The following is a 25558-nucleotide window of genomic DNA, read 5'->3' as shown; positions in this document are numbered from 1 at the left end:
GGCTTACAGAGGCGGTAGCCTGCTCACTAAGGCGTAGGGTTAGGTGATAGGTCCAGAGATCTAAGACCCAGTACTGTGAGGTCCCAAAGACCCTCTCTATTCCCTTGCTGGAATACTGAATGATTATGGGATCCACCTCTGGAGTGAGCACCGCCGTATTTGGTAATGGAAGGGTGAGTATTCCACCCTCAACTTGTCCGGTTAGCGTACCGATCGATCTCCGGGTCCAGCATTCGATCTATTGGATCACCTCAGGTAGAGGTGCCCAGTCACCGGAGTGTGGGTGGCCAATCACCTCCTGATCGAAAAATGGTACTCCACAAGAGTCCAATAAGGTTTTACCCTGGGACCTAGGGTTGGCGTCGTCATGGAGCGCCATGTGCCCACTGCTCACATAATCATCATCCTTATCATCATCATTTTCATCCTCAGACTCAAAGGTGTTAGCCGCCTCGTACTCCGCGGACGACTCTGGAAGAGTCCACGAGGAGTCTGGCTCAGTCCTTCTAGCGGATCGCTGCCTCTGCATGTGCATCTCCCCGAGGCTCGGGGGTCGATTGGAGTCTGGGAAGGCAGTGGGTCGGCAGGCCCGGGAGGGTACTGCCTGGGGCATGTTATTTACTTCCCCTGCCGGGGAGTCCGTGGGTCGGCAGTCCTGGGAAGGTACTGCCTGGGGCATGTTATGTACTTCCCCTGCCGGGGAGTCAGAGGGTTGGCAGTCCTGGGAGGGTACTGCCTGGGGCATGTTATTTACTTCCCCTGTCGGGGAGTCAATGGGTCGGCAGTCCTGGGAGGGTACTGCCTGGGGCATGTTAATTACTTCCCCTGCCGGGGAGACGGAGGCCACATTAATGTGACGGCGCATACGGGACGTCATGCCCTACTCAGGGGCGTTATATTCTTGCCGGGAGATCCGGACATAGGGGTGCATGTGGGTTGGAACAACCGATGCCCTGGTAGTCTGGACGGACCTACCGACCAGCTCAGGAACCAGTGCAGCACTGAGGTAGGTAGGGCCTTCCCGGGCTGCGTCCACCACTTCAGTGGCACCAGTAGGGAGTAAAGGATCTGTCGCCAGCCACAGGAGAGGAGTCAGCTGTCTGCGGACAGCACGGCCGTGCAGCACAGGAAGATACGGCAGTTATGTACTATAACTTGTATAGTAATTTCTATAATTCATTCAATTATTGTTATAATTTGTTTATTTATTTATATATATATATATATGTATTTATTTATTCAATTATATATAAAGTATAGTTTAATAGTTTATATTTAAAATTTGTTTATTATATATATTTATATATTTATTCAATCATATAGATTGTATAAATTATTTATTTATAGACATTTATGTTCATTGATGTATTTATATTTATTTAATAAGTCAATAATTTATTCATTCGTATAATTATTTAAATGTATTATTTATTTACATGTATTAATATATTCATTATATGTAGAATAGACTACAGGGGAATAAATTCCAAGAACAAGAACTGATGTTTAATGTGACTGAAGGTGAAGGAGTGACAGAAGCAGGGGAGGGGAGGAATTCTCCACCAGCTAGGTGTGAGTGACAGAAGTTAGATGAGGGGAGATATTCCCCACCACAAGGAGAGCTAGACGTGAGGCTCGGGGCCGTAGTCTTGCGAGACTACGGCCTAACGTGATTCGCATAGATCAGTGAGATCTACACAGAGTTCCAACCATACAGCCGCCCGCACCCTGGCGTGGCGGCGATGGGGAGAGACGGCCTAGCACACGGAGGATGGGGTCCCCAGGACAGGTCCGCAGCAATGGCGCCGTCGATTCGCGACAATAGCGCGATTGGTGCAGGGAGATTCTCACCGCCACGCCCCCCTCAGAGATGAGACGCTCTGAGGAGAAGAAGGGAGGTAGGAAAAAAAGGCGCCGAGATGTTAAAATGGCGCCGTCCTACCTCCAGTCAGAAAACGAGCAGTGTGCAGAGCGCACCGGGGGGAAACAAAAGAAGCAAAGCAGCGGTATATTGTAAAATAAACAAATAAAGAAGCCCAATGACTGTAAGATGTACACATCAGAGGAAACCGCGTTCTCTACAAAACGGGTGGCACAGATAGCAAAGTGGGAAAAGCATACAACAAAAACTAAACGTTTATCATTTTTAGAAATATCAGTTGTGCTTCATAAGACAGAAGGTTGATAGAACAACACACAGATGAAGGTCTGAGGGGATCAGAGGGTATATGTAGATACAGGTGGAAGGGAATAGCGGAGGAGGGAAAAACCTCCGTAGCTGTAATAAAAGCCGGGGTGGGAGGGGGGGGATCCCCAGCACCCTGTGGAAAGACGATGTGACATTAGGATCTACACAAATTAAAAAAGGGGCTGCTGATAACCAAATAACAAGCAAGCCTACATAAAAATTATAAACATAGAGTAATGTACTTATCTGAGTTCTGGCTATGAGCAGAAAGAAAGAGGAATAGGTTACCTCAGACAGTCCCTTATATAGGCTACGGTCTGGGAGGGGCTACACTGGCCCAGGGACTGCTGGGAAGGGTAGTTCTTTGAATTTTTTAAGTTACAATAAATGTTTACTGTATTTCTGCTATGGGCATTATTAAAGAAAGATAATGCATAAGATATGAGCCTCCTGTCTGATGTATAATCCAATCTTGGACCAAAAGATCCACAGGTATAGCAGTATTCCTACACATCACAGATTGTGTCGATCCATCGGGAATGCTATGAAATATGTAATAAAAAATAGTAGAATGAAAATTGCAAAATATCTGAAAAAAAGAAGAAAAAAGAAAATGTATATACCGTATATACTCGAGTATAAGCCAAGGTTTTCAGCTGAAAATGCCCCCCTCGGCTTATACTCGAGGCAGGTTATCTGCCGCCGTGTCAGTATTGATGTGGAGGGAAGGAAAGCCATATTACGCCATATATTGTCCCCTCCGATTCACAGCAGGGCTGTGTGTATAGAAAGACTGCGCTGTCCACGCCATTCCACCTCCTCCTCGTCCTTCCGTGACGAGGAGGTGGCGGAGCTCTGTTGCAGTGGACGGTGCGGACTTCCTATACACACAGCCCTGCTGTTAATTTGGAGGGGACAATGTATGGCGTAATATGGCTTTCCTTCTCTCCGCATCAATACTGACATGGCGGATAAGGTACATGGGCACAGTGAGGCTACTTATGGGCACAGTGAGGCTGCTTATGGGCACAGTGAGGCTGCTTATGGGCACAGTGAGGCTTGCAATGGGCACAGTGAAGCGGAAAATGGGCACAGTGATGCTGCAGGTGGGCATTGTTGACCCTCTTTTCTACTTACAGTAGCTGCTGCATTCTCACCTTAGGCTTATACTCCAGTCAATACGTTTTTATCATTTTTTTGTGGTAAAATCAGGTGCCTGGGCTTATATTTGGGTCAGCTTATATTCGAGTAAATACGGTATATGAATGTATATGAACACATCCATTCACATACATACCTAATAAACGTGGGTGGGTATGGAGTTGGGTGTATGGGATTGTATTGTGTTTTTTATTTTGTTTGTTTATTTATTTTTTGTGGTTGAACTGGATGGACTTGTGTCTTTTTTCAACCTGACTAACTATGTAACTATGGCCCAGATTCTCAAAGGGCTTACGACGGCGCAGCGCCATGTACGCCGTCGTAAGTCCTAATCTGGGCCGTCGTATCTATGCGACTGATTCTTAGAATCAGTTACGCATAGATATCCATTAGATCCGACAGGCGTAAGTCTCTTACGCCGTCGGATCTTAAATGCATTTTTTTTTTGTCCGCTAGGTGTCGCTTCCGTCGTTTTCCCCGTCGAGTATGCAAATTAGCTAGATACGCAAATTTCCGAACGTACGCGCGGCCGACGCAGTAAATTTACGACGTTTACGTTAGGCTTGTCCCAGCGTAAAGTTGCCCCTGGGTATATGAGGCGCAAACCAATGTTAAGTATGGGCGTCGTTCCCGCGTCGAAATTTATAAATTTACGTTGTTTGCGTAAGTCGTCTGTGAATGGTGCTGGACGTAATTAACGTCCACGTCAAAACCAATGACGATCTTGCGACGTCATTTAGAGCAATGCACGCCGGGATATTTTAGGGACGGCACATGCGCAGTTCGTTCGGCACGGGGACGCGCTTCATTTAAATGAAACACGCCCCCTACCCGCCGAATTTGAATTCCGCCGGGTGATTTACGTTACGCCGCCGCAACTTTACAGGCAAGTGCTTTGTGAATAAAACACTTGCCTGAAAAACTTGCGGCGGCGTAACGTAATTGAGATACGTTACGCCCGCACAGGGATACGCCAATCTCTGAGAATCTGGGCCTATGTAACTATGTACAGAACAAATATAAATAAACATAAAAGTTACATGAAATGGAAAAAAGAATAGAAAAAAAATCACACTAAAATGTCATTACAAAAATAAACATAAATCAAAGTGTGATCTGAGTTTAACCCTTTTTGGTTGGAGAGTGTCAACCTGATGTATCCAGTCGACTTCTATTTTTATATATATATCTTTTTTTTTTTTTTTACAAACAAAATAGTGATTCTAATAGTATAATAGGATTACAAGTAGATTAAGTGAGAATACATAAACAACTGACATCACTCAGTGAGGACATCTTGTTCATCAGAAATGAGGAATTAGTCAATAGACTCTTTCTACCGGTCTAACTTCTGCTTCCTGTGTAATCTCAAATGACGGAACTTCTCCAAAAAAGATTCAGATATACGAGACGTACGGAAGAAGTAGAAGCAGAGAATAAAAAACCTCAACGAACAAATGAAATTGAATGATCAATAAAGGAAGAAACGAGACAGAAGACATGGACCCTTATGGAAAGAATTGTGGAAGAGAAGACCACGTCGAACAATAGCAGGTAATGTGACATAAAGAACATAATATTTTGTAAAGGAGCAGTATACCGGCTTGTCTATGGGATCTCCTCTCTGTCTCTTACCAATAAATAGGCACAACTCGTCCACTTTCCCTTTACTCTTCTAGCACTCTTCTCACCGTCAGCTCCTTCACCGCCACATAATTAAACTGCTAAAAGTTCTGACCTGCAAAGTTTCCTCAAGTCCAGTGTTTTATTATATTTTTTTCACTAATTTCTTATCCTCCTATTATATTTCACTTCTTTCACCGCTCTTTTTACAACCTTCGGGCAGAACAATGGTTTAGTGATTAGCGCTTATGCCTTTCAGAAATGGGGTCCTTAGTCTGAATCTTTGCCAGTACACTATCTGCATGGAGTTTGCATGTTCTTCCTGTGTTGGAGTGGGTTTCCTCTCTTACTCCAAAGACGGGCTGGTAACAGGGCCGTTGCTAGGTGGCAAAAAGACCAGGGGCTTTAGCCCAAAGTCAGAGCCCGACACCAGGGGGGGGTGTTTGGCTGGGCGGTGGGGTTGTGTGGAGGGGGGGTGGGGTTGTGTGGGGGGGATTGGCTGGGCGGTGGGGTTGTGTGGAGGGGGGTTGTTGTGTGGCAGGGGGTAAGCTCACTTGCTGGTTCCTGCCTGGCCTACCAGTGCCCATCAATGCTGACCGCGGTCCTGGCATTGGACCAGTGCGACATCCATCATAGGCGCTGTTTCTATTGTGTAGAAAGAGGGCGCTTTATATCTCTCTGCCCAACTCGCCCTCCTCGGCCAGCTTGGTCTGGATGACCCTGATCTCCATGGGTTCCACATCTTCCAGGGTAGGTGTGTATATATCCTCAGGAGCATCTAGGCTTTGTGGGGTTAGAGCTTAATAGCTTGGCACGTACTGGGATGGCTTGGAGTCATATCTGTACAGGGTAGCCTTCAGGGTGAGGCAGTGTTTTATACCCAGCTGATTAGATAAACTGCCTCAGCTGAACCATGAGTGACAGGTGCCAATTGCGAATAAAGATCCAGAGTATAGCCCTCCGTGTTGTATGCAGGGGAAGACATAGTTGGAAACCAGGCTGAATGATGAGCTGAAGTGTGGCTCAGAGGCAATACAGCAGGACCAGTACACTGAAAGTCATGGGTTCAAAACCTCCTTGAGCCACTTGCATGGCACGGTAAGAGCCGTGACAACTTTTTTTTTTGTTTTCTAGAGTGTCAATACTACGTTACCTTTGAAGTTCCACTTTTCAGGCCTTATATTATGTTTGGGGGTAAACTAAATGTGGGTTGGATCTTTTGGAATTTTTTTTTTTTTTTTGTATGTTTAAACTTGAAACTTTAGATTTATTTGTCGAATGTTTCTCTACACTATCAATATTACACAACCCAGTACAATCTCAACAAACCAACATTCTTTTTGTGAATAGAAAACCTTTAAAGTGGTTGTAAACCCTCACATATACTCAGTGGTTGTAAACCCTCACATATACCCAGTGGTTGTAAACCCTCACATATACCCAGTGAAGTGAAGAGCCTCAGCTAATACGCAGTGATGAAACAAATCCTCCATCTGTTAGGAGCACAGAGGAGGGGTTGGAGAGTCTGTGTGTGAGAGCTGATTGGAGGAAAGGAACACCCCCCCCTTTACACAGAAGAAGAATTGTGTTGTGAATAGAAAAGCTCCATACTGAGCTCCCTCCCCGACACATATTTTATCTCATGTGTCGGGAAAACTTCTCAGAAGTGACTCATGCTGATATAACAGAGGAACGAAGCACCAGAGAGAAACGACACTTAGAGCTTTCGGGAGAGATAAGTAAACACTACAGATTTATGCGCTTTGCTCAGATTCCATGACTGAGGCTTACAACCACTTTAAATGCCCCTATACCTTTACCTTCCAGTTAATACTAAGTTTGCATGTGGCAACACCTGCTCCTAAATATATCTTGCCTAAACTGGGCTTTGATCTAAAATACAATGTGCTATTAATTATCATTATGTAGTGAAGGGGAAGACACAAAACCTATGAGGGTGTCAGGTTCTTCTCTTGCACATTATAATCTCTTTGAAGTCATTACCAGGTAGTGACAATTTTATTGTATTTTAGGAACCGTGGACTGTCTAGTACTTTCTAATATGAAAATAAAAAGAAGTAGTTATCGGCTGAGCTATTACTACATCCTCATTTATATGATATCCCATCTGTGGAGCGGTGAGTATAATGTGTGTTAGCGCTGGCTTTGTATTGTTAGAAAATCTTTTAGGGTACATTATGCGATGAGAACTACATTTTTTTTATATGCAGCCACAATGTGGGAGTAGGATAGGGATTCCAAAGCCTAAAGAAGGTCTTCTCTGAAACAATAGGAATAAATACCCTTACCGCAATTGTTGGACCTGTATGTCAGCGACAGCAGATCTAATAGTCATGGGTGGCCGGAACGGTGTATAGCTCAGAGAGTAAACCCGGAATCTCCAGTGAGGAACTCCAAATGGACCTTTTCTGACACGTTTCGTCCTCAGGGACATCAACATGATGCCTCTGTAGATGTCCCAGAGGACAAAACATGTCGGGCAAGGTTCATCGCTCCCCACATTGCTTTATTTATGTGATCACTTTTATCTTTTTGTATGTTGGTTTAAAAAAAAAACATTTATTTTTGACCTACACTATTGGAGCCCCCCTCCGTTTTTCCATATACCTCGCTGGGGTCACAACCAGTGTGATGATTCCATACAGCTACCTACCCTTTCAGTCCGGTTGGGTTACCAAGAGGAAGGTTCTATTGGAGATTCCGGTCTTCTTTTATCATCTGGGCTGCAGTTCGGTTGGAGTGCCACGAGGTCCATTTGGAGTTCCTCACTGGAGATTCCGGGTTTACTGTCTGAGCTATACACAGTTCCGGCCACAAATGCCTATTTTATCCGCTGTCGCTGACATACAGGTCCAACAATTGCGGTAAGGGTATTTACTCCTATTGTTTCATAGAAGACCTTCTTTTGGCTTTAGATGTCTTTTATATCGGCCTCTCTTCTTTCTTGGGCTTAAAGGAGCATTACTTAATTGTTGTGGACTTATCATCCATCCCTTTTCCAGGATTTTGTGTCGGGATTAGATTGGTTTCAATCCTCACATTTTGTCTGACTTTTACATACATTTTTTTACTGAATGATCACGGACAAGTTGGACTGCTTATTTTGGGTTTATTTGAATGATTATTTGAGTTTCCCTCCTTCTTTGTGTGCATTTTCACTTCACGTACAGCTTAGCGCTACACTCCATCCATCAGTAAATTTTAGTAGCTTGAGTTGTACAACACCCATTCCCTACACTTGTATTGTAGAGGACAGAATCTTGTGTTTGAAGTGTTCACTACAACCCACCAGGGCCGATCCTAGGCAGGGTGCACAGGGTGCATTGCACCCAGGCGCCTGCAGAGGTGGGGGCGCCAAAGTGCCAAAGTTCTCCCCTCCCTCCTTCTCTCCTTGTTTGTGTCCGTCCAGAACTAGTGTTCTGAGTATAGGTATGTGTCCATCCAAAACTGATGTGTGAGCATAGGGCAGTCGGTCCAGCCTGGCAGTTCTCGGGGGAGGGGCCGCTCCTCTTCCTGACATGAGAGTTCTAGTTTTCAGTGGCTGCTGAGTGCTGATGTGCAGGAATTAATTCCTCAACCTGGGAGTCTTGGATCCCGCACTGTCTCTACCAACTCTAGTTGGAATGCCTCCCCCTCCCATCTCTATCTCAGGCTGCACAAAGAGAGAATCGAGGTGAGTCACAGTGTTCAGTGTGCTGGGGGATGGCATCCCCATCATCCCTTTACACATGCTCTGGGCTGCCCCTGCTCTAGATGTTTTATGGCATGATAGATTGCATAGGATACACAGCCCCTACCTATTCCTGCGCCTAGTCCATCTACAGATGTGATGTATAATGAAATGTAAAGGGGAGGAGTTAGTAAAATGACAACGCCCATGTGGGGGCGCCAGAAATATTTCTGCACCCAGGTGCCTATGACCCTAGGATCAGCCCTGCAACCCACCATAGTTTGAAGGTCGGAGAGTACTGAAATGTGGTGATCTGAGACGATCAGGCAAAGCATGACATCTCAGGGAGAAATGTAGCCCATAAGGTCGCAGCACCTGTAATGAGTTTTGCTGCATAGGATGTGACTTTCTCAAACATACAGTAAAAAAAAGGGAATTGATTAATTCGATTATATAAATAAGCAGCAGCTCAAAGTGAGATACACACAACATTGGAAAATATAAGGAAGTCGTGCTAAACAAATTATAACGGTACGGCTGGGCACAGGGACGTATATATACGTCCCCTTTAAGAGCGCGCTCGTGACCTGGTCCAAAGCTCCGTGACCTCGCCCACGGGACCCGCGGACCTGATCGCCCCGCTGTCCCATGATCGGGTCACAGGAGCTGAAGAACAGGGAGAGGTGTGTGTAAACAAACCTTCCCCGTTCTTCTCAGTGGCAGTGGCAGTGATCGTCTATTCCCTGATATAGGGAACGACGATCACTGACGTCACACATCCAGCCCCACCCCCTACAGTTAGAAACACACATGAAGTCACACTTAACCTCTACATCGTCCCCTAGTAGTTAACCCCTTCACTACCATTGTCATTTTCACAGTAATCAGTGCATTTTTAAAGCACTTTTCGCTGTGAAAATGACAATGGTCCCAAAAATGTGTAAAAAGTGTCCGATGTGTCCGCCATAATGTCGCAGTCATGAAAAAAATCGCTGATCGCCGCCATTAGTAGTAAAAAAAAAAGAATTATTAATAATAATGCCATAAAACTATCCCCTATTTTGTAAACGCTATAAATTTTGCGCAAACCAATCGATAAACGCTTATTGCAATATTTTTTACCAAAAATAAGTAGAAGAATACGTATCGGCCTAAACTGAGGAAAATAATTGTTTTTTTTATATATTTTTGGGGGGATATTTATTATAGCAAAAAGTAAAAAATATTGATTTTTTTTCAAAATTGTCGCTCTATTTTAGTTTATAGCGCAAAAAATAAAAACCGCAGAGGTGATCAAATACCACCAAAAGAAAGCTCTATTTGTGGGGAAAAGGGACGTCAATTTTGTTTGGGAGCCACGTCGCACGGCCGCGCAATTGTCAGTTAAAGCAACGCAGTGCCGAATCGCAAAAAGGGGCAAGGTCCTTAACCTGCATATTGGTCCGGGTCTTAAGTGGTTACATGAATAGTATTAGTAATTACATTGGTGTATAAAATGACACCATAAGCCACAAGTGAATGTGCGCAGTCCTTCAAAATCTTGAAAAAGCTCTCAAACACCACTACAAACTCGTGACCTCAACCACATAAAGTGCGTGCTTACCGGAAGGCAAGCTATCAACCCAGCCAGGGCCTTTATCCAGGAGGTGTTGAGATGACAGCTCACAGACAGATGCTTAGCATGATATGGGCAGGACACCAGGAAGACTTGATTGCTCAGTGATCATGGTCATGGACCAGACTCTCCTCGATGATATCTCTGATAACTTCTAGAATCTTCTTTGTATTTCTCTATTTTATCAGGGAGGGAGGGAGGTGGAGGCAATGTGATGGTCATATGATCACCAGACTTCACAGGAGGAAAACTCTAGATCTCCTCTGCTGCCACTTCCAGCAATGTCTATCCTCCCTTTCTCAAACAGGCTGTAGTGATTGGCCAATGACAATCAGTGCGGCTATTTGAAAGTGAAGTATGGCCAAAGTTTTTTTTTGCCATATTTCTCTTGTGGGTCACAGGAGTGCACTTACTTTTGCTCCTCTGTGATACAAAATCAGCTGACAGCAGGCTTTTGACCACTCTCAGCTGACATCACAGAGCCGCTCCAGGCCCTGGAAGGATCCCACCATATTGTTGACCTACACCCAACTGCGTGATTGGCAGCTAACTTTGCCTCTCAGAATGTTGTTGATATCTAGAGCCAGCTATGACTGCCCTGGGCCCGTTACTTCAGAGAGTGCTGGAGGAGCAGAGGGGAGAGCGGTGACTGACATTCACTGCTCTCCACTCTGAACAGACAGAGAACTTGATCTCAGTTCTTGGTCTTAGGCCCCGTACTCACGACCAAACATGTCTGCTGAAACTGGTCCGCGGACCAGTTTCAGCAGACATGTTTGGCCGTGTGTAGGCACGAGCGGACCATTTTCGGGCGGATCGGACAGGTTTCCAGCGGACAACTGTTTCCTGGACTTGCTTTAAAACAGTCCGCTAGAAACCTGTCCCCCCGACATGTACGGTCGTCTGTACAGACCTACCATACATGTCCGGCCGCCCGCCATCCCTCGCATGCGTCGAATGACTTCGACGCATGCGTGGAAGCATTTAAAAGGCAGGCCCGCCCACGTCGCCGCGTCATTGTCGCGGTGACACCGCGTCATCGACGCGGCGACACCGCGGACACGCCCTGCGTATTGTTTACGCGCGGAGTTCTGTTCGATGGTGTGTACAGCCATCGAACAGAAGTCCCCGGGCAGACATGTCCGATGAAAATGATCCGCGGACCGGTTTCATCGGACATGTCTGCTCGTGAGTACAAGGCCTTAGAGCCAATGTCGGACAGCTGCAGCATAGAGGTGAGTATGAAGGTTTATTTTTTTACATACCTTAAACTTTCCCTTTAACATAATCTCCACACGCATGGTGATTTGCAGTGATGTCATCATCCATACATGGTGGAGTCTCCCTGTGTGAAGCTTTATTTATAAACAATAAAGAACAAGAAGGGCACACCAGATTTGCACATCAATTTAGATACTATTTAATAAATTAATACACAGCTAGTTATACTCACAAACCAACTGAATCTCAAGCGAGAAAAATTGTTAGGAAACAATTATTACAGAAAATGCACTACTCAGGTGGACCTGGGTGTCATCTCAGACACAAAGGTGTTTCGAGGGATATACCCTCTTCCTCAGAGCTCTCACCCAGGTCCACCTATTGGTACTGTTCGTGTTCTGTAAGGTTGGTTTCCTAGCGATTTTTATGAGCCATAAGCCACACGATCGGACTTTCATCTGACTTTTCCGTGGATTTTGGTCCGAAGGGGCATTGGCCAAGAACTTGTTAGGCCTTGTATACACGACCGAACATGTCCACTGAAACTGGTCCGCGGACCAGTTTCCGCGGACATGTCCGACCGTGTGTAGGGCATAGCGGACAGTTTTACGGCCTAGTGGACAGGTTTCCAGCGGACAAAAGTTTCTTAGCATGCTAAGAAACTTGTCCGCTGGAAACATGTCCGTCGGACATGTCCGATGGTCAGTACGACTCAGTACGACATGTCCGCTGGTTATGACATATAACCAGCAGCCCGAAATCCCGCGCATTCATTGAATTGATTAGACGCATGCGTGGAAGCATTGAAATTCCGTGTTAGAGAACGTCGGTGTCTTCTATGTCACCGCGTTCTCTGTCCGCGGGGATTTTGGTCTGATGGTGTGTACACACATCAGACCAAAAGCTCCCAGCAGACATGTCCGATGAAAACGATCCGCGGACATGTTCGGTCGTGTGTACAAGGCCTTATGCATACACACGGCAGAACTTTTTCAGCCAACATTCACAAAATCACGTGGTTTTTCAGCTCTTTACCGCCACCCTTTGGGCAACTTCTGCTATTGTTGTCTGATCCTAAGGCCCCGTACACACCATAGAATCCATCCGCAGATAAATCCCAGCAAATGGGTTTCAGCGGATAGATCCTATGGTGTGCACACGCCAGCGGATCTTTTTCCGCGGATATATCTCCCCTGGGATGGATTCCAGCAGACATGCACAACATATCCATCTGCTGGAGTCCATCCCAACGGATGGATCCGCTGGTCTGTACAGACTCACCGGATCCATCCGTCCGAAGGGATCCCCCGCATGCGTCGTAATGATTCGACGCATGCGTGGAATTCCTTATATGACAGCGTCGCGCACGTCGCCGCGTCATAATCGGATTTCGGCGCGGATTTCAATGCGATGGTGAGTACACTCCATCGCAGAGAAATCTGCTGAAATCCTCGAGAGGATTTATCCGCGGAAACGGTCCGCTGGACCGTATCTGCGGATAAATTCTATCGTGTGTATGGGGCCTCAGTATTGGCTTTGAGCATGCGTGTTTGGAATTTGGACTTTAGTCTGATGGACTTGTGTACACACGATTGGATAATGCTCCATCGGACATTTGTTTGAGAGCATTCACAGCAACATTTGTCCGATGAAAAAATGAAATCAATTGTTCGATGGAGCATACACACGGTTGGATTGTCCCATCAAACATGTCCGTCGGACAGTTGTTGTCAAAAAGTCTGATCGTGTGTATGGGCCTTAAGATTCAGTTGGTTTGTAAGTATCTGTGTATTCATTTAATGAATGGTATCTTAGGTAATGAGCAAGGCAAGGTGCACCCTTCTTGTTCTTTATCATTTATGCCTTGTTTCCACTGAGCGGATCGGTTCGGTACGGTTCGGTACGGTACGCTTTTTTGGGTGTTTCCATTATGAAAGCGTGCCAAAAAAGCGAACCGTACCGGACCATTCTGGGTCCTGCTTCAGATGTGGGGCCATAGAGAATGGAACGGTTCCATTAGGGCGGACCTACAAATACATCTCACTGATTGGTGGACGTGCTAGGCTTTTTTTCTAAACCTTGCATGGTCCCGGATGGTCCGATTTGCAGTGGAAATGCTCTGCAGAATAGACCGGACTATTCTAACCCGTTCCATTCTAAGCGACCCGAACCGATCCACTCAGTGGAAACGAGGCATTAGTTTTGAGGACACCCCCAGTCTGGAGAGGGTAACAAGGCCTGGAGCCTACCTGGTTACCTGTGGAAGTATGAAGCCAGCAAGATTGACACCCATAAGACTGATATGCACTTTAGCCACTGGCCCTTCCCACATTAGCACTGAAATAGTGTAGTCTTCAAAGCTTTATTTATACCTTAACAAAGGGACATATCAGGGTGTGCAAGAAAAAAAAAAGTAACATCTGCCAGTTTTCATTGCTGTTATTTATTACTAAGATTTTTCGACTGGGTTTTTACCAGGAAAGGAGGTAATCACAAATCTCCAAATGTAAAACCAACAGCAATAATAAAAAATGAAGTTTATTCTTTCTGACAGTACAATGGTAGGAACAGACTTTATTAATATATGTAGCCAAATGTATGATCGTGTACATGTGTGACGAAGCCATGAAAACACACTTTTTCTATTTAATCTGCAGGTACTGACAGTGAATTGATTCGAGGATACAGTATAAATGTTCCTCATCATGTAACGGTCCAGAGAGGACTGTGTGTGTACATTCCATGCAGCTTTACTGTGCCTAGGACAGTAACATTAACTAGAAATGCTAAGGGAATTTGGTACAATAAGGATGAGGAATCTGTGGCTTCTAGAAGTAATACCAAGTATGAGACTAATGGACGATTCTTTCTGGTTGGAGATGTATGGAGAGGGGACTGCTCTCTCTACATAGAGGATCCATTATATGAAGATGAAGGTCATTATCGTTTCAGAGTTGAAGAAGATAACATAAAATTCAGCTACCAAGATATCAAGCCTTATGTAAAAGTAACAGGTAAGGAAAATAATAATGCTTCCTAGGAGTTTACAATCTACAACCATCAAATACAAAAATAAAACAGTCCCTGATCTCTATGAATATACATGGGACTATTATAGTATATACAGCCTTGGAGCAAAGCCTTCCCTTAGTTTACTTACATAAAAGCACGTAAATGGAAGGAGATATCATATAAATAATTGGATGTTGGGTTATCACACCATCAAAGTTTGAGACATTACTAAAGCTGAACTCTAGACAAATATAAATTGGACCATTGGAGAGACCTGGGCTGATGTGTGTGTGTGAGTAGCGGTCAGACTATCCAACATGTTGCCATTACAGTTTTAGGCTTTGCTGCATCGCCAAGCTTTAAAAAAAAACCACAAACTAGCAAACTTTGAGAGGCGAGTATGGTATTCTCAAAGATTTTGCCGCCGAAGTTACGGCGGCGTAGCGTATTAGGGCCGGCGTAAGCCCGCCTAATTCAAATGTTGAAGCTGTAGGCGTGTTTTATGTATATAAAGTGTGACCCCACGTAAATGACGTTTCGATCGAACGGCGCATGCGCCGTCCGTGGACGTATCCCAGTGCGCATGCTCCAAATGACGTCAGTAAATCGTCAATGCTTTCGACGTGAACGTAAATTACGGCCAGCCCCATTCACGGACGAGTTACGCAAACAACGTCAAATTTGAAAAATTCAACGCGGTTCCGATGTCAATACTTAACATTGGCTGCGCCATCTTTTTGGTGGTTTATCTTTACGCCTGAAAACCCCTTACGTAAACGTTGTATCTTTACTGCGACGGCCGGGCGTACGTTCGTGAATAAGCGTATCTAGCTGATTTACATATTCTAGGCGTAAATCAGCGTACACGCCCCTAGCGGGCCAGCGTAAATATGCAGTTAAGATACAACGGCGTAGGAGACTTACGCCGGCCGTATCTTAGCAACATTTAAGCGTATCTCAGTTTGAGCATACACCTAAAGTTGCGACGGCGCGGATTCGGACTTACGACGGCGTATCTACTGATACGCCCGTCGTAAGTCTACCTGAATCTGGCCCTTTGTATTCTAATTTTATAATTGTTAAAATTCAAGGAGTTTTCTGTGTGTTATCATTGCAGACCTAAATAAACCTGAGATCTCACCCATAAAGAGTTGGCTTGATGGAGAGGAGGTGACACTGCGCTGCACATCTCCTAGAACATGTGTGAGGAGGATAACCCCCAAAATCACTTGGAGAGGAAATATCCAAAGCAGAAGACTGGTAAATTGGGTTAAAGATAATGAAGATGGTACAAAGACCCACTTCTCTACAATCACCTTCACCGCGAGGAAGGAACAGAACAACTCTCCATTGACATGCACAGTAGAGCTGAAAGAGGGATTGACCACTGTACAAGAAATTACTATGAAAGTTGAATGTAAGTCTTCTTCTCATCCTGAAACCACCTTAATTTATGATAGAAATGTATAATTTACCAGGATAAGATTTCTAGTATTGAAGTTTTAGTCATAGAAACGTATTACATCATCATTTATAGGGCATTCTAGTACTAAGACCTCTCTATTCAACATCCAATTTCCTCAATTCCGCCAAGTATCAATGTACCGGCTACAGCAAGAGGAGTTTTCTTTTTGATATACTTAACCACTTGATACCAGTGCTATAGCCGAAAGACGGCTACCGCATGAGCTTACATTGCCGGGAGGACGTACATGGATGTCCTCCTGTGCTGGCACTGCCCGCGTGCCCCCCCTTGGGACTCGGCTGATCACGGTAAAGGGCCAATCATGGCCCTTTACCACGTAATCAGCTGTCAGCCAATGATAGCTGATCACGTGATGTAAACATAATCTGGTAATCGTTATTTTTTATTCCTCACGCTGACAGCATGAGGAGAAAGAAATAAAGCTGATTGCCAGCTTCTGGTAAAGGGACATCGGTCCGACACAGTGACCACCAGTGCCACCTACCAGTGCTCATCAGTACTGCTAACCAGTGCCACCTATCAGTGCCCATCAGTGCTTCCAATCAGTGCCCATCAGTTCCTCATGATCAGTGCCACCTATCAGTGCTGCCTATTAGTGCCACCTACAAGTGTCTATCAGTGCCCATCAGTGTCGCCTATCAGTGCCCTTTAGTGCCACCTATCAGTGCCACCTATCAGTGCTGCCAATCAGTACCTATCAGTGCCTCATCATCAGTGCCACCTATCAGTGCCCATCAGTGCCACCTAAGCTTACAGAGCTTAGGGAGGGATATGCAAATTGCCAGCCTGAATATTTATCGCGCTCCAGCCAATCCCTGCAGAAGAGAGCCCAGTATTGATAGTCTGAAGTACTAGAGAGCTGGGTTTTCTCTCCCCAGGAGGGTCTGAGAAGCTGCTTTTGAGGCCTTTCAGGGCTGAGGGCCTGGATGAACCTTGTTGGAAGCTGATTGCAGGACCTCATCACAAGGGATCTGGACTGAAGGAAGACTGTGCCACTCATTGGAACATGTCCGTAGGAAGATGGAAGGTGGTAACTATCCTGGGGACATGTGAGTACAAACCCTAAACTGATCCCTATCACTGTGCAGTGCTCTTAAGACTTAATTGGGTACCAGCAGTTTTGCATTGGCACTAGGTAACCCAAGAGACTTGCCTTATATTTTCAGTTATGAGAGCCTAGACTGCTCAGAAACTTGTGGTGTTCAAATGTGTGGTATTAGATGGCTCGTTGTCCCTATCTCTAAACTCATTTTTGCTTGACTGCTGTAAGTTCAGAAACCTGTGCCAATTATTTTCCTACTGATTGCTGCATACTGTTATAATTGCTTTTAGCACAGATTTTTTTTTCTTTTTAAATCTCTATATATTTTTGTAGCACCCTGATGTTTAGATAGGGTTGCTCCCAGGGCTTTTTTTCTCAGAAAACAGGTTCAGGAACTCAACCACAAGCCACTTCCCCCATACACACACCCTCCAAACTGCATCAAATAGTGGATGTGTTCAAATTTCATTAAAAGTCGGAGGGGTCTTAATGGGGCATTAAATACCAGGAGTGCATTACGTGCATAGTTGGGGGGTAACACAGAGTGCAGGGTTCAGTTACGTTGCATACAGAGTGCCGGTTTCAGCCTTCTTCCACAGCTGCTAACCTCTGCATTCCCCGTCCACATCTCACTTTCACCCCTCTTCAGCTCTGACCTCTGCATCCAACCCCCTCTACTGCCCACATATACTCCCACCTTCCTTAATAAGCTCCACCATCTTCCACCTTACTTTTGTTGCTGTATTAAATTAAAGCATGCAGTTGGCTCTAGTACCTCCCCACACACTGTAGGTGGCTCCACCTCTCTCACTCTCATCATCCATTGAGGGTGTCGGCATCCTCATTCCACCCCGGGCACCTGCATCTCCCTTGTCCCCACCCTGTACTCAGTGGGACCCATTCAGGAGATCAGATCTACGGGAGCCGTTGAGAGTCAAGCTGTCACTTGTAAACACAGAAGCCAGACTTCTGTGTTCACAAGTGATAGTGGTGAGCATGGAGCAGAGGGCCTGAGCCAGAAGCAGAGGGCCTGAGCCAGAGGTGGTGGAACTGAGTTCCACCAAGTTCCAGCTGAAAAAAGCCCTGGTTGCTCCTAAATTTACATGCCAGGTGTAGTTACCTTGGCCCAATATTTTTTTGCTATAATAAATATCCCCCAAAAATATATATAAAAAAACAAATTTCTTCCTCAGTTTAGGCCGATATGTATTCTTCTACATATTTTTGGTAAAACAAATTGCAATTAGCGTATATTGATTGGTTTGCACAAAAGTTATCGCATCTACAAAATAGGGGATAGATTTATGGCATTTTTATTATTATTTTTTTTTGTTTATTAGTAATGGAGGCAAACTGTGATTTTTATCGTGACTGTGACATTCCAGCGGACACATCGGACACTTTTGACACATTTTTGGGACCATTGACATTTATAGAGTGATTAGTGCTATAATGGGACTGGGACTAACTAGGAGAGATGAAAGATCGCTGTTTCTACTTAGTAGAAACACACAGTCTTCTCTCCTCTGACAGCACAGGGATTGGTTTGTTTACACACACCAATCCCTGTGTTGGCTCTTGTGCACGCAATCGCGCTTGGCCGGCGGCGATTGCGCCTGCCGCCCACGCTTATCGGGACCCCTGCACGCGCGCCCTATGGTGGCTCTTAAAGGGGAGACGTAGCCCTACATGATTTTGTGCAGCCGTGCCACTTTGTCGATGTATAGCGGCCATATTGCGAGCCAGGCGGCAAGTGGTTAAGGAGAATCCTGTGCCAAAATGTAAAAAAAAAAGGCGTGGGGTCCCCCCAAAATCCATACCAGGCCCTTATCTGAGAACGCAACCTGGCAGGCCGCAGGAAAAGGGGGGGAGATATCGCCCGCCCTCCTGAAGTGTACCAGACAACATGCCCTTAACAGGGTGCTTTGGGGGACAAGGGCCTCTTCCCCACAACCCTTGCTCAGTGGTTGTGGGGGTCTGCAGGCAGGGGGCTTATCGGAATCTGGAAGCCCCAGGGTCTGGTATGGATTTTGGGGGGACCCCCACAACATTTTATTTTATTTTGGCGTGTGGTTCCCCTAAAAATCCATATCATACCTGATAGGCCTGGTATGGATTTTGGGGGCGACCCCCACGCCATTAAAAAAAAAAATTGGCACGGGGTTCCCTTAATATTCATACCAGACCTAAAGGGCCTGGAATGGATTTTGGGGGCGGCCCACACGCAATTATTTTAAAAATGTTGCCGTGGGGTTCCACTTAATATTCATACCAGACCCAAAGGGCCTGGTAATAGACTGGAGGAGGAGGGAAACTGCGCCGTTTTTTTTCAATGATTTGTATCTGTATTGCCGGGATCCGACAATTCATTATTGGCAGCGAGCAGTTTTAAATTACTTTTTTCCTTTAGAAATTTCATTTTGCTGTGGTATTGTTATAAACATGCAAAAAAGGCGGTACTTTACAGGCAGACTCCCCAGGCACGATATTTAAAGGAATAAACAGGCAGGACCCAGGTCCCCAAACACTTTTTATGACAATAACTTGCATATAATCCTTTAAAATTAGCACTTTTGATTTTTCACGTTCATGTCCCATAGAGTTTAACGGTGTTCGCACAATTTTTTTGCCTGTTCGCATGTTCTGCTGCGAACCGAACCTGGGGGGGGGGGGGGGAGGATGGGGATTGGGGGGGGGGTATGTCCGGCTCATCCCTAATACTTACAAAATTGCAGAATGTTGGACAGCTCCCAGGTTAGATGTCCTTGTTGGTTAGCGTTGGGTTAGATTTTGCGACATCCTGCAATTTCGTAAGTATGGATACTCAAACTTCATCCTCACATGTGCACACATATAACACACTCTCTAATATCCATGTTATACCTTTTTTTTAAATTATGTTACCCTTTAGACATGTGTATATGCATTAAGAAGTGAGAACACACTCACGAAACGCGTATGGTCACTCAAGATGCTATGTTTCTTTTACTATGGATTTACTATGAAATGTTGTATATTACTATGGATTGTAAATGTATAGTTGGGCCAATTTGTTTGGCAACATGGAACCCATTTTCAGATGACCTTATTGGTATTACATGCAATAAATTTCAAAGTTTTTACTGGCTGTGCCACGCTTCATCTAAAGTCCTACGGGCAAAATTCTGTATTTTTGTATGCATAACAGGGATGGAGACGTTTCACAGTGTGCATTCAGCCTTATTCTGTTTCTTAGCTCTATATAATTGATTCTCAAGAGATGAGGCATTCAAAAGTGTTTGGCACATTTTGATCACTGTCTAGGTAAACCACGTGATCTGTGGTGGTTGATTGATGGTTGTTTGGTAGGTCGGTTGGTTAATCAATTGATTATTCTGGAAGTAGATGGTAGAGTGCTAGGTTTCAAGCCTGGAGGTTGTGAATGAATCAAATGTTGCAGCTCTCTATTGACCAGTGGAGCCCCAACAGGGACCATGGGCAAATCAGCTTGCATTTATTACCATAAGAGCTCCAAGGCTCAGTCCACACATTCATTTTCCAAGGTTTAGAGATTGGTCCACTTATTGTTTATTTGTCACAATATCAAGAGTTGACAGTCAATGTGTTTCCAGGGTTATGTAGAAATCATCCTTCACTGGACAGTTTTATTGTGTGTGTAATGTAGACGGGTGATTACCATAGCTCCCAACTGTCCCTGATTTCGAAGGGACTGTCCCTGATTTGGAGAAATGCCCCTCTGTCCCTCATTCCTCCTAATTTGTCCCTCATTTTGGTTTGATCTATATAGATGTATCGTATTTTTCGCTCCATAAGACGCACCTGACCATAAGACGCACCTAAGCTTTAGAGCAGGGGTCTCAAACTCAAATTACCTGAGGGCCACAAGACAAGTTTTCATATGCCATGGGGGGCCGCATGCAAACTTTCAAACTTCAAAAACAACAGTACTGGTGTCAGCGAACACATTATTAACCCCCAGCACTGGTGTCAGCGAGCGCATTATTACCACCAGCACTGGTGTCAGCGAGCGCATTATTACCACCAGCACTGGTGTCAGCGAGCGCATTATTACCACCAGCACTGGTGTAAGTCAGGGTTTGACAAATTTGCTTGGAATCTAGGAGCCAGCTAAAAAATTCAGGAGCCAGAAAACGCACCCCGTCCCGACGAGCTTGCGCGCAGAAGCGAACACATATGTGAGCAGCGCCCGCATATGTAAACGGTGTTCAAACCACACATGTGAGGTATCGCCGCGATTGGTAGAGTGAGAGCAATAATTCTAGCTCCTCTGTAACTTAAAACATGCAACATGTAGATTTTTTTAAACGTCGCCTATGAAGATTTTAAAGGGTAAAAAAGCTTGTCGGCATTCCACAAGCGGACACAATTTTGAAGCGTGACATGTTGGGTATGAATTTACTCGGCGTAACATTATCTTTCATAATATTAAAAAAAATGGGGATAACTTTACTGTTGTCTTATTTTTTAATTAAAAAAAGTGTAATTTTTTCCCAAAAAAGTGCGCTTGTAAGACCGCTGCGCAAATACGGCGTAACAGAAAGTATTGCAATGATCGCTATTTTATTCTCTAGGGTGTTAGGATAAAAAATATATATAATGTTTGGGGGTTCTAATTAGAGGGAAGAATATGGCAGTGAAAATAGTGTAAAATGACATTAGAATTTCTGTTTAACTTGTAATGCTTAACTTGTAATACCAACGGCCACCACCAGATGGCGCCAGCTCACATCTGATGGTAATAACTTGTAATACCAACGGCTCACCACCAGATGGCACCAGCTCACTTCCACCCTGCCTGAGGGCCATTTATAACTGGTCCGCGGGCCGCAAATGGCCCGCGGGCCGGTACTTTGAGACCACTGCTTTAGAGGAAAAAAACAAGAAAAAAAATATTCTGAGGAGGTTATTACACATTACCATTTACCATTCAGTTGTTGGAGGTTACAAACTCATTACTGCTTGCTGATTGGTTTCTAGAGGTTACTACAGATTGTCACTCTCCATTCAGTTGCTAGTGGTTACTGCACACTAATTGCCTGCAATGCAATATCCCCCTCTGCAAGTTGCTCAGTCCTGCTGCTGCTTTAACAATCCCCACCCCCACTGCTCACAGAAGAAGGGAGAGGAAATGGAATGCACACAGACACAGCCCGCTCTGTGTGTCTTTCATCTCTCACTCAGCTTGTGATGCTGCCCGGAGAAGGAGGGGGGGACACAGAGAGCCCGCTCTGCCGTGAGAAGCTGGGAGAACACAGACAGCCCGCTCAGTCTGCCCAGAGAAGGAGGGGGGGGGAGACACAGAGAGCCAGCTCTGCCGTGAGAAGGGGGGGTGTAAACGGACAGCCTACTTTGCCTGGAGAAGGAGGGGGAACACGCTCCCTGTCACGGACACACAGATGCTCCCATCCTGACAGGGAGGAGCAGGCAACCCACAGCTGAGGAGTTATGCGGCTGGCTCAGCATTCGGCGGCGGGCACTGGTCTATATTCGCTCCATAAGACGCACAGGCATTTTCAACAATTTTTTTTGGGGGGGGGGGGGGGTGTGTCTTATGGTGTGAAAAATACGGTATATAAAATGCACTTTTTATCTATCAAAAAGTGTTTCCCAGTGCTAAACCTTTCACCTGATTTCTAAATTGCTGCATTTGTAATTTCCAAAAGCCAATATAAAGGAATAGTAATGGTAAAAAAAATACTTGTGGGTTTAACCAATCTTGTTTTTTTTGTACAATTCTCCTTTAAGGGGGCATGGCAAGGGGTGTGTCCTATGCCTGCATACTTTTGCTGATAGGTGTCCCTCATTCCCATTTCAAAAAGTTGGGAGGTATGGATTACCCCTGAGTTTTAATGCTTCGTAAACTGTGGTTAGGAGCTCACTCTGTAAGTTGTATGGTAGCAAGACAACTTTCTGAGTGATTTCCTAAACTTGGTTTCATTGTGACAAATACAGATTTATAACTAGAACAATCTCTTCAGTTTGGCATTGTCATCCTTTAGGCCCCTATCACACTGACTTTGATGTGACTTGGTGTCCATAGACCTCAACATTACACAGGCATTGATCTTCAAGTCTCGTCAAAGTCGCGTGACTTTCAGGTTGTACAAGTGTGAAAGGGGCCTCAATTCAATACAAGATACGTAATTGATTAGGCAGCCAGTGTTTTTGCCATGATGATAATGATGAGATTTTTTTTATTTTTGTGTAGAGAATTTTTTTTGGAGAAAAACAGAACATTTTGGGTTCCTCAGATTCTTTTAAAAATTGTTACAGATCCCCCAAGAGCACCGGAGATCAAATGTTCCATAAGTACCGAAGAGCCAAACATACCTTCTAGTAGTGGATGCACCATTGATGCCAATAATGCCATTTACCCTCCAGAAGGGTCACGGCTCTCCCTGACTTGCTCTGCTGACAGTGTACCAGAATCCCGTTTCGTATGGAAATCCTTCTCTGGAACAAAAACTTCCTCCTTTACGGAAAAACTAATTTTCACCAATTTGTCACTCACCAATGTAGGAACTTATACTTGCCAAGCCACAAACCCTCATGGCAGAAAGGAGACTTCAGTCACCATTAAGATAACTTGTAAGTAAGTGCCGGTTCACACAGGGGCAACCCGACTTACAGCACGACTTTGCAAGGCGACTTGGAGCAACTTGCAACGCGACTTTGGCTGTGGCCAATCACAGAATAATCAGCTCTGTGGGAGGGGTTTGTCTGAGTAAACTATTTTCTTTTCCTGTAAAGTTGCTTCAGGTAAGACACTGATCCGACTTTGGAGGCGACTTCCATTGAAATCATTGGGTACAAGTTGCCTAGAAGTCGCCTTGAAGTAGTACAGGAACCTTTTCTGAAGTCGGAGTGTACATTAAGATGGCTCCATTCACTTCAATGGAATTTCTCATGTCGCGTGACTTGGGGCGACACAAGTCGGATCCCAAGTCGCTGTAGTGTGAACCGGCACTTAATGTACATGTTTTTCTTGCATTTATAATGCTATATTGTTTCTGTTAATAATCTCCTTAAACACGGTTGCGCAATTTACTTGATATAGGGGGCCTCAAGTGAGACCCTTGAAATCACCAAAAGGTCACACATAATATTCAGTGAAACTATTGCTACAGAAAACCGTCAGAGTCTGCAGGCATATAACAGCAGATGGTCAGAGACTGCAGATATAGTACAGGAGATGGTCAGAGACTGCAGACATATACAATGAGATGGTCAGAGACTGCAGATATAGTACAGGAGATGGTCAGAGACAGCAGATATATACCAGGAGATGGTCAGAGACTGCAGACATATACAATGAGATGGTCAGAAACTGCAGCTATAGTACAGGAGATGGTCAGAGACTGCATACATATAACAGGGGATGGTCAAATAGTGCAGACATAACAGGGGATGGTCAGAGAGTGCATAAATATAAAAGGGGATGGTCAAAGACTGAAGACATATAACAGGAGATGGTCAGAAACTACAAACATATAACAGGGGATGGTCAGAGACTGCAGACTAGGGTGACCACATTTCCAAACTACCATTCAGGGACACCCCCCCTTCCCAAAAATCAGCTTGTGGTGTAACAAATCACAGCACAGTGATTGGACACAAGAGGCAGGATTCATGATTTTTTCAATCACAACCAGGGGGGCGGGGATTGTGCTCCTCCAGGCATTCCTGGCCAGGACAAGTACTGTCAGTGAGTAAAGCGGTGATGTGGCGGCCATTTTTGGGGGCATTAGGTTGGCCCGGGGGGAAGCTGTGTCAGTTTCATTCCGGGACACTGTATTGTCCTGGAATGAAGGTGCCCGGGACAGACCTGCAAAATGCAGGACTGTCTCGGGCAATCCGGGACACGTGGTCACCCTACTGCAGACCCGCTATAAATTAAGATCAGGCATTACAAATATACTATAGGAAAACATGTATTGGAGAGAGCACCGCTCCCTCAGAAGGTGAAGGAATTTTAGCGGGTGTGTCACTGAGGTAAGCACAACCACAAGGAATTAATTATTAAAATTTAAGAATTATTACAAAGATACAAATATAAAATCACGATACATTGTTCATAATAATGTTGACCATGATTAATATTTAATCCACAAGATGCGGACAGATGCTTGTATATGCAGAGATACTGACGCGTTTCACAAACTGCTTCTTCAATGCAGCTCAGCATGCATCAAACTTGTGGCATTAATATCTAAGCAACTGCAACTCCAAGGAGGAAGCAGTGAAAGAAACAGCCTATAGTGATTGAGCGCTGAAGTCAGATACACCGGGTTGGTCTGTTGGACTTTGGACCGTGTCAAAGGCATGCATACTGCGGCGTTGGCGTGGAAGGTTTTAAGATGCTATCTACGCTATCTAACGAGCCTTTTTTCGAGATTACTATTGGCCCGATGATATCGTGCCTTTGACACGGTCCGACATCCAACGGACCAGCCCGGTGTATCTGACTTCACCGCTCATGTGCCAATGATAAAACACTG

At 45.0% G+C, this 25558-nt stretch overlaps 1 protein-coding gene across 2 annotated transcripts in view; it reads left to right on the top strand.

Moving 5' to 3' along the window:
- Window positions 1-4734: 4734 nt before the first annotated feature.
- LOC120916356 (sialic acid-binding Ig-like lectin 12) overlaps window positions 4735-25558 on the top strand; it is a 31324-nt gene continuing 10500 nt past the window's right edge. The window contains exons 1-4 of one of the 2 annotated variants that reach the window (XM_040327273.1): window positions 4735-4903; window positions 7006-7110; window positions 14157-14513; window positions 15629-15928. In XM_040327273.1, the coding sequence (XP_040183207.1) occupies window positions 7035-7110; window positions 14157-14513; window positions 15629-15928 (733 nt within the window). In that variant the 5' untranslated portion in view covers window positions 4735-4903; window positions 7006-7034. Of the gene's footprint in view, window positions 4904-6118; window positions 6178-7005; window positions 7111-14156; window positions 14514-15628; window positions 15929-25558 lie in introns of those variants that run through there. The other variant, XM_040327274.1, reaches the window with a different exon arrangement.

The sequence above is a fragment of the Rana temporaria genome, chromosome 10 (genome assembly GCF_905171775.1).
Source record: "Rana temporaria chromosome 10, aRanTem1.1, whole genome shotgun sequence".
Taxonomy (NCBI): Eukaryota; Metazoa; Chordata; class Amphibia; order Anura; family Ranidae; genus Rana; species Rana temporaria.
This window is presented reverse-complemented; position numbering and strand designations above follow the sequence as displayed.